The sequence below is a fragment of the Sapajus apella genome, unplaced genomic scaffold, assembly GCF_009761245.1.
Source record: "Sapajus apella isolate SASKATOON/1434 unplaced genomic scaffold, GSC_monkey_1.0 scaffold45, whole genome shotgun sequence".
In the NCBI taxonomy this organism is placed as follows: Eukaryota; Metazoa; Chordata; class Mammalia; order Primates; family Cebidae; genus Sapajus; species Sapajus apella.
In genome coordinates, this window is record NW_022436985.1 from 9,410,259 (window position 1) to 9,419,174 (window position 8,916).

At 38.6% G+C, this 8,916-nt stretch overlaps 1 protein-coding gene and 1 pseudogene across 2 annotated transcripts in view; one reads left to right on the forward strand and one right to left on the reverse strand.

Moving 5' to 3' along the window:
• Positions 1–2,476: 2,476 nt before the first annotated feature.
• On the forward strand, positions 2,477–6,019 carry LOC116524369 (annotated as a pseudogene).
• A 517-nt stretch (positions 6,020–6,536) lies between these two features.
• The window catches only part of HERC5 (HECT and RLD domain containing E3 ubiquitin protein ligase 5), a 56,450-nt gene continuing 54,070 nt past the window's right edge, over positions 6,537–8,916 (reverse strand). For both annotated transcript variants that reach the window (XM_032239641.1, XM_032239642.1), the window contains 3 exons: positions 8,262–8,445; positions 8,078–8,180; positions 6,537–7,034 (listed from right to left, as the gene is read on the reverse strand). In XM_032239641.1, coding sequence (XP_032095532.1) covers positions 6,829–7,034; positions 8,078–8,180; positions 8,262–8,445 — 493 coding nt within the window. In that variant the 3' untranslated portion in view covers positions 6,537–6,828. The remainder of the gene's footprint in view (positions 7,035–8,077; positions 8,181–8,261; positions 8,446–8,916) is intronic.

Here is an 8,916-nt window from a genome sequence, read left to right on the forward strand (position 1 = left end):
TAAAATGTGATATGAAGATAATGAAATAATATTTGGCAATATAGAGTAATACTGATATATGTTAGACTATTGATGAACCTTGCATACTAAGTCACAGAAGCCAGTTACAAAATGTCATATGGTTTGATTTCATTTACATGAAATGTTTGTGATAATCAACTCTCTAGAGACAGACAGTAGATTAGTAGCTGCATAGAGCTGGAGAAGCGGGGGAGATTGTGCAGCTGTGGCTAAAGGGCACCAGGTTTCTCTTTGGGGTGATACAAATGTTATAAAATTGACTATGGTGGCACTTTGGGAGGCCAAGGTGGGAGGATTGCTTGAGCCCAGGAGTTTGAGACCAGCCTGAGCAACAAAGGGAGACTCTGTCTCTACAAAAAATAAAAAAATTTAGCTTCTCATGGTGGTGTGTGCCTGTGGTTCCAGCTACTCAGGAGGCTGAGATGGGAGGACCCAGCCCAGGAGGTCAAGGATGTAGTGATCCATGATCATGCCACTGTACTCCAGCCTGGGCAACAGAACAAGACCTTGTCTCAAAAAAAAACCAAAACAGAAAGATTGACTATGGTGATGCTTGCACAATTCTGTGAAGATACTAAAAACCATTGAGTTGTATACTATATATGACTGAGTTACATGTTATGTGAATTATATCTTAATGAAGTTGTTACAGGAAAAAATTTAAAAAGCAGTATCTCAGTGTCCAGCCTAAGGCTCAATGATTCCAGGTCACTTGCTGGAGGTCAAATGCTGGATAGAGGCATGGCCAAAAGTGAATGCAGGTCTTACACCTTCTAAATTTTGTCCACCTCATTCTGCTACTTCTAGTGGCCCTATGACATACGACACCTGTATTGGGAATTCAACAGGTTTTTAGTGTTCTTTCCCAAGCTTCTCACTAGCAAATCATCCTGGCTTCCTGTCTGTTCATAGGGACACATGCTGCCCATTATGCACCTCATGTTGCACGCCATGGCTTTGACCCCACCACTACCATTTGTTGCCCTGTAAACCCACCATGAGGAACACTTATTCCTACATTGATGAAATTTTCCCCCACTTCTCCTCCTCAATAATTCGCTGACTTGACAATGCCAGGGGACCTACTGCTTCCTTAGAGACACTTAACAAGATTCTCTTTTTAAGTGTCCTCAATTGCATCACTAACAAATCATCTTTAACGACCCTGTTAATGAGATCCTTCCCACCAGCTCTAAATGAGAAATTCCCATCATGAGGGAGCAAAAACTTGCCTATTGTGACCTACTCTTTATTTGCTGCCAATCCTGCAAAGGGGATTTTAAGGAGTCCCCTCTGAACTTGAGACTGCATCTATAAGATGAAAATGATGATACCTACTTCCAGACCAAGTGAGAGTTTTAAGTTACATAGAAAATGTGAAACTATCTAGGAGAGCCAAGAGCTACAGTAGATTCTCCCTACTGTGTGTAGCGGTGGAGAAAGGCCTGTCTAGTATTCCAAGTTTTGTCTCTCTTAATGAAATGCTCCATTTGGAGGCGATTGTTGTCGTCTGCTTTTGCCACTAGATGGCACTTTTGGTTAACTCACGGGACCACTGGCAATTGAGCCCTCGGAAGCAGAAAGAGAATAGGTAGCTTCCACCAGAATAAATGCAATGACAGCTGAAGTGAATCCTGAAAAATGAATAGGAATAACCAAGACAGAGGAGGAGGCAGAATTGAAGAGAGGAAGTAAGGAAGAGGGAGAGATAGTGGTGCAATGCGCAGAAGGTTCCAGGCAAAAGAAAAAGCATATGTGAAAACAGAAAAGAGACTGGCCCATTCAGGAAACTGAAATAGAATCATGGACTGCTTAATGTTTCTGTTAACAACAGACCACATATACAATGGTAGTCCCATAAGATTATAATATTAGGAGCTGAAAATTCTCATCATCTAGTAGCATCATAGCTGTCGCAATGTTGTAAAGCAATTGCTTTATTTTTAAAATAATGTAGCCTAAGTGTACAGTGTTTATAAAGTCTACAATGGCATAATACCGTAAGTCTTCACATTCACTTACCACTTACCTCACTGATTCGCTCAGAGCAACTTCCAGTACGGCAAGCTCCATTCATGGTACCATTTTTTATCTTTTATATCATGTTTTTACTGTACCTTTTCTATTTTTAGATACACAAATGTTGACCATTGTGTTACAACTGCCCACAGTGTTCAGTATAGTAACATGCTGTACAGGTTTGTAGCATTGTGCAAACAACACAGAGTATACTTACAAACATGGTGTGTAAGTATACTCTGATGTTTGCACAATAACAAAATCGCCCAAAACAGTGGGAGATGAGGCTGGAGCTGTACACAGGGCACATCAAGAAGGATGTGGGAGGTATAGTAATAGTCAGTGTCAGTAAAATCAGACTTTATTGCCTGACTTTTTAATTGTTTGGATTTGTGCAAGACTCCTTACATGGAGTCAGAGCAACAGTAGGTAATAATTGTCCTATGTGAAGAATAAAGGAGGAAGCAAAAAGGTTCCAGTTGAAAAGATTCCCTTTAAAAAGCCTCCTCAGGAGTTTTGTGTGGGGCTGTCTCTCTGTGGAGAGGGATTGGGAGCTGGGGCAGTGAGCAGAATAAACACCTCACATGACCACAATAGCTGCTCCAGTAATAAGAGAACCCCTTTTGAGGTGTAGTGATGCATGGAGGGACTTGGAACTTGCTATTGGTGGAGTTTTCTGGGCTGAACAGCAAATTAAACATAACTTGTAAAAGTCAAAGGTGAGATTCACAGTTGTATAAGCTGTCACCTGGAATGCCTTAGAAACTGAGGTGGCTGTATGAACAGGTAGACCTCATCTATCAGCTTAAAGAGGAGACACTTCAGGCCCAGCTGCTCTATTGGTTATTAGGCCAGTTCAATGGTCTTATTCATTAACTGAAGTGCACCCAAAACAAAGATCTAGCCAATCAATTCTTTGTGCCTGGAGGGACTGGACAGTTTGACCTTATGTTGGAAGATTCAACTGTCTGCTCTTCAAAGCAGACACACTACTCTACATGACTATCACCACATTGGGGTTTCTCAAAACCATTCAAATTCCTAAGCACTTCATGCCTCATCCTAGTTCATCAAATATCAGGCCCTTCATGGAGAAGAGAGGCTATATCCTAATGCCAGAGCAGAAGTCAGCATCTAGCATCACAAATGTCCCTCTCAGCCAATGGCTCCTTGGAAGCAACCATACCAGTGGTCTTCAGGAACATACCCAGAAACAACCCCCCAGGACTAACTCACCCAAAAGCAGACCTTGGAGAATAGTCAGACTTCTTCCAGAGCCTGAAATTTCTTCAGTAATGTCTGGGGCAACCTAATGGGTTTAGAAAACTTGCTCCTGAGGAGTCAGCAACAAGAAGTTTCTGAAAAACCAAGTTATTCAAAGTGACGCCATTTTACCACCAGTTCTTTCTCCATTGAATTGAAAAGTTGGAAGATTTAGAGCTTTCTGATCAAGATGAGATGGATCTATCTGGCTGACTGGTGACTCCCCAGGAATCCTATAAGCTGGAGAAGCATGAGAATGGTAGTTGTGAAACCAGTGAGAAATGTAGTAAGTTCCTGTTCCCGTCCTACAATGTGAATGATTGGCTTGTCAAAACCAACTCCTATACCAGCTGTCGGGGCAAACAGCCCAATGGCATGGAGATTGAAAAACTTGGGCAATGTGAAGTGCCTCAATGACTACTTGGAGGCCAAAAAACTATCTACCCTCAGCATTGTTTCTGAGGATTGACTTGCCCAGAACCATCAGGATCCATGTAAAATAGAAGACATATGCAGAGCCAATGAGCCCTGCATAAGCTTTGCAGTGTGTCTGTATGATAATTGAGAAGGAAGCTCTGTGTAAGTGGCTTCTAAAGAAAGATGGACAAAAAAATGGGATGCCTGTGGAACCCAAATCTCAGCCTGAGAAGCATCAAGATTCCCTGAATATGTGGCCCTGTCCTTCCAGAAAAGAACAAGCTAAGGCACCAAAGGCAATGGCTCCTTCTAGAATTGCTAATTCCAAGTCATAAACAACAGTCCCTTGTCAGAATGGCTCATCGGACCCCCATATAAGGAAGGAAGTCCCAAGGAAGTGCCTAGTTCTGAGGACAGGACTGGCCAACAAAAGCTTAAAAGCCCCACAGTCCCTTACTGGTGTCCCTTTAATACAGGTGACTAGGTCCTTCCAGGAAAGATGGGTACCCTCAGCCAGTGATCCTCTGGAGAAGACAAGTGGTTACTTCAGAAGAAGGGCCCAGGAAGTATTACGTAATCCACCCCTACGGGAGGAACACAACTTCCTTCAAGACCATGATAGCTACCCTGCAGTTTGTGATCTCTTTGCCTGTATGAAGCTTAAAGTCGATAAAGAGAAGTAGTTCTATCAAACTCCTCTACAGATGTGAAGGAACAGACAAGAATTCAGCAACTGTTCTGCAGATTATCACATATCCATGAGCTGAGTGACTGTGGCTTGCCAAATCATTGCGTTTCTAGGTCTGATCAATTAGCTTAGTCCCTTTCCTGCCTAATTTTGAACTAGTGAAACAAAATAAGTCATCAGATTATTATGAGTTACTATTTAAAAGAAAAATGGGATTTGATGCTGAGGTGATTCCGTTCCTTCCTTTTTACAGAAGTATTAATTCACTCCCACACTAGAAATGTAGCACCTTGGTGGAGCTTTTCACAAGCCTCTCAGGCTCCTTAAATTGGGTTATTACTAAAAGTACATTAAAGCACTGTAGTTTTAAAAAGGAAGTATTTCTGTAATTGAAGTGTATTGTATTCTAAAGCTAGTAAACTTCCCTAACTTTTAATTGCCCTTTAGCTGCTTCTTTTGCTGTGGGTTTTCTTCTATTAGGGGCTCAAACAATTTTTCTCTTCTATTAATACATAATATATTTTACGCATAAAAAAATCTTGCCAGTAGTGATTACCAAAACATGTACAAATAATCTTGGTGATTTTTGACATTAATCACCAAACATTTTAGCCTACATGTTAATGTTACAGTATCTTTCTTCACTTGAAAGAAACTGAGCTACTACAAATTTTGTCTTTATTCCTTTTTCTAAATCAGGCTTGTCCTACCCACAGCCCACAAGCCCTAGGACGGCTTTGAATTCGGCCCAACAGAAATTTGTAAACTTTCTTAAAACATCATGAGATTTTTTTTGCGATTTTTTTTTTTTAGCTCATTAGCTATTATTAGTGTATTTTATGTGTGGCCCAAGACACTTCTTCTTCCCATGTGGCCCAGGGAAGCAAAAAGATTGGACACCCCTGCTCTAAATGTTATTAGAGTATCCAGTGAGCTCTTTTAGAAGGGCTCTGTATTAAGACCATCTTCAAGGTAGTTTTAATAGACTCTCGCAAAATATTCTATAGACCTATGTAGGGTTTAAAAGTGCCCCAGTGCCGACTAAGAGCAAATAGGCAAGACATGTTGGAAATATAGTATGGTACTTGAACCACTCACTATCCTAGGGATTATCAGTGCATCCTCTGTAAAAGGAAGCTGAGCTTGATCCCTGGTGTTTTTAACTAGGGATAAAGTGGTCCTCTTACTGCAAGCACAGCATACCTGTACCTCCAAAAGTACAATGCAGTGACATTTTAGTTATCAGGCTGCTTTCAACACTGGTACCTTGGGGTGTTCATTGAAGCTTTATGAAAACTACTGATGTTTTCTCAGTATCCTCAAACTCATGTCCATGCTTAACAAAGTCTGCAGGAGAGAAATAGGGTTTATGTTTTAAAATTCTCTAAGATATCTTTACCACTTTCCAGACTTTGAAACTATGAAGCTTTTAAACTGCCTATGTTATTGGAAATAACTTTTGGGAAAATGTCATGGTCCCACAATGTCATTGTCATATAGCTTCACTAAAGTTCTTTGAATCACAGCTGAAAAGAGCTTTGTATTATTCTTTAGGCTCCACCCAGCTATCATTTAGAACTATTACAATAATAAGGTGATGGGTAAAAACAACTTAAGAGCCTTTCCAGTATCTTCAGTTGAAGCTAACTTTGTAGTTTCTTTCTGGGGCCTAAAACACTATATTTTAGGTTATCAAAATGTAATTTACATAAATCACTATGTTAATGAGCATATAAAACATTCTTTTGCATGGATGAATTTTGTACCTAACTCCATTAAAAGCATAACAGCCATTTAAATAAAAAAGCTTCCTCAGAAGCTTCTCCCAGTGACTTTCACCATTGCCACCTGTCCCCTGAAGAGAAGCTCGGAAATGTATGATTTTAAAAGACTGAGCACAATACCACTAGCATATAGGGAATCTGTACCAAAAGAAGGGGAGAATAGATATTAGGTAGATAATTACAACTTCAAAAAAATACTTCTAAGCTAAAGGGTCTCTTCAGGCCAAGTCATGTAAACATCTGTATGAGAGACACAGCTTAATCTATATTATAATTGATATGGCTTACATGCAATGATAGTAATTCCAAAAGAACTGGTAAACACACTGAGTAGTGAATAACACTTTTATGTTAATTTTTGAATTATTTTATTTTTGAAAAATATTTCCCAAAAGAGGTAAGGAATATGATGTAGGCACAGGGGTGTCCAAGGAAGAGAATACAGTCATGAGTTCTTAGTTTCTGTTTCTGGTTAGGCAAGTAAAGCCTCTTTTTCATCTCTCCTTCCCATATATCATTAGAGACAGAAACAAAAAAACCATGGCTTCAGGCTGTTAAAAGCCTAAAACAAAACAAAGCAGAGTAACAATAACAACAACAACAACAACAACAACAAAATAAGGACAAGCTCGCTGGTCAGCCAAATCCTCTGTTGTTGTTGATGGCTACTTGAAGCGCTTCTTCTACCCTTTCCATTGTAGAATACTTAGGGAGGAAGAGTACACTGAAACATGTCAGTGCTCTCAAAGGGTCTCTTTCATTCCAATTTTCAGGACAGCAAAATGTTATTTTCATATTCTTTAAATCTTTCATTTGTATTCTGTCAGTTCCTGTAAGAAATACTAAAAAGAGGAATAAAATAAGGCAATCTGTTTTACATAGAGACCAAAATCTCTTTACAGAGAAAAAAAAATCTATTCACAAAACTATTGTGAGCCCATGTGCAGTGTCCTACATTTGACATGCATTGGAAATTATATTAGGACAATGTCCGTCATAGTCACTGCCCTCAAGCAGCTTAAAGTCTGACTGGGAATATTAGATTCTTGTGAAGAAAAAGACACATAATAGCAAGAGAAGAGCTGTAAGGTATACCACAGCCCAGTCAATGCTGTGCTTGAGAACAGGGAGAGAAAGCCAGGTGAGATGACTGAGGGGACTTCCAAGAGTTCAGAATTATGCCAGACCTTTAAGTATGGAAAGGTTTAGAAAGGCAACAAGGAGGTAGGTGAGGTTCAAGGCAGGAGAAAGAACCTTAGAGAAAGGTCTGGAAGTGGGAAGATGCAAGGTGAGCTCAGGAGTGTTCAGACAATAGGATTGTTTGGTTGAAACAAAAATTTCCTCTAAGAGTTAAAACTAGAAAGGTAGGCTGGGCTTCTGTTAAGTCTGAATATCTCCTAACAAACATGTTATCTACAAAAATAAAAATAGAAGATAAATGTTTCTCAAAAGTAAGGAAATAGAAAATGAGAAAGTCATTAAGCCTAGAGTTAAAGATACAAGTAAAATAGCTTGTGTATAGTAATAGCAAACAGTATTAATAATATAGCCAACAGTAAAAATTAGCCAAATAAACTATCTTAGTTAATCCCACAAAGGGTGAATAAGTGAATGATGACAGTGCTACAGAAAGAAGGCTCGATATTTTAGCTTGGATAAAGAAACAAAAATTTTAAAAGCATTAAGAAGGGATGAAATCACAGGAGAAAACATTGCTTATATATATTAACATTTGTTTTTTGATATTGGGACACAGAGGATGTTCAATTGGACTAGGCATATCTCTGACACTATCGTTTATTGTAAATGCTATCTATCATAAAGGAAATTTTTATCCCATTAAAAAAACCACAATTACAGATCTATTCCTTGATATAATACTTACCAAGGAATTTTTTCTTTTCCTCCAGAGTCAATTTGTGGAACGCCTCCCAAAACATCACTATGGTGGGATGTGAACTGTCATATTCTGGTTTATAATGTGCATTCTAAAGAAAATACAAAAAGAAAAGTTACTGAGGAAATAGGAAGAAAAACCAAATTTAATTAACTTAGACTTTATGATGTACCTTTTCAAATGTTTTCCAATCATAATCTGTATTTCCAACAATAACATCCTTCAGTTCTTCAGGATGAAATAATTTGATAATGTCCTCTTCACACATTTTGTAAAATCCTCTCCGAAATTCTTCATAAACTGCCTTTACAGAGTCGTTAAAAATGTAATCTATATACTTAGAAACATAGTCTCTCCTATAATAAAACAAAATGTTATTTCCACTTAATGCAGTATCCTGAACAAAACAGGGGCTAAAAATAAAAGCTAGAACACCTAACAGTTTTTGAGTACTTACCATGTGCCATGGGCTGTCATAGTTACTACTTAGAGATTATCTAATGTAATTTTTATAAAAACTCCATCATATGCTGCTTATAACATATATAACTTAAATATGAAAACATAAAAAGATTAAAGTCAAAGAAGGGAAAAAGATATACTATGCAAACAGCAACCAAAATGAATCTGGTGCAGCTATACTAAAATCAGACAAACACGACTAGGAAAGAAAAGTGCATTTCCTAATGACAACCGGGTCATATATCAGGAAGGTAAAAAAAATTCTAAAATTTGTTACATGCTTAGTAAAACAACTTCAACATATAAGAATTAGTAACTGCCGGGCGCGGTGGCTCAAGCCTGTAATCCCAGCACTTTGGGAGGCC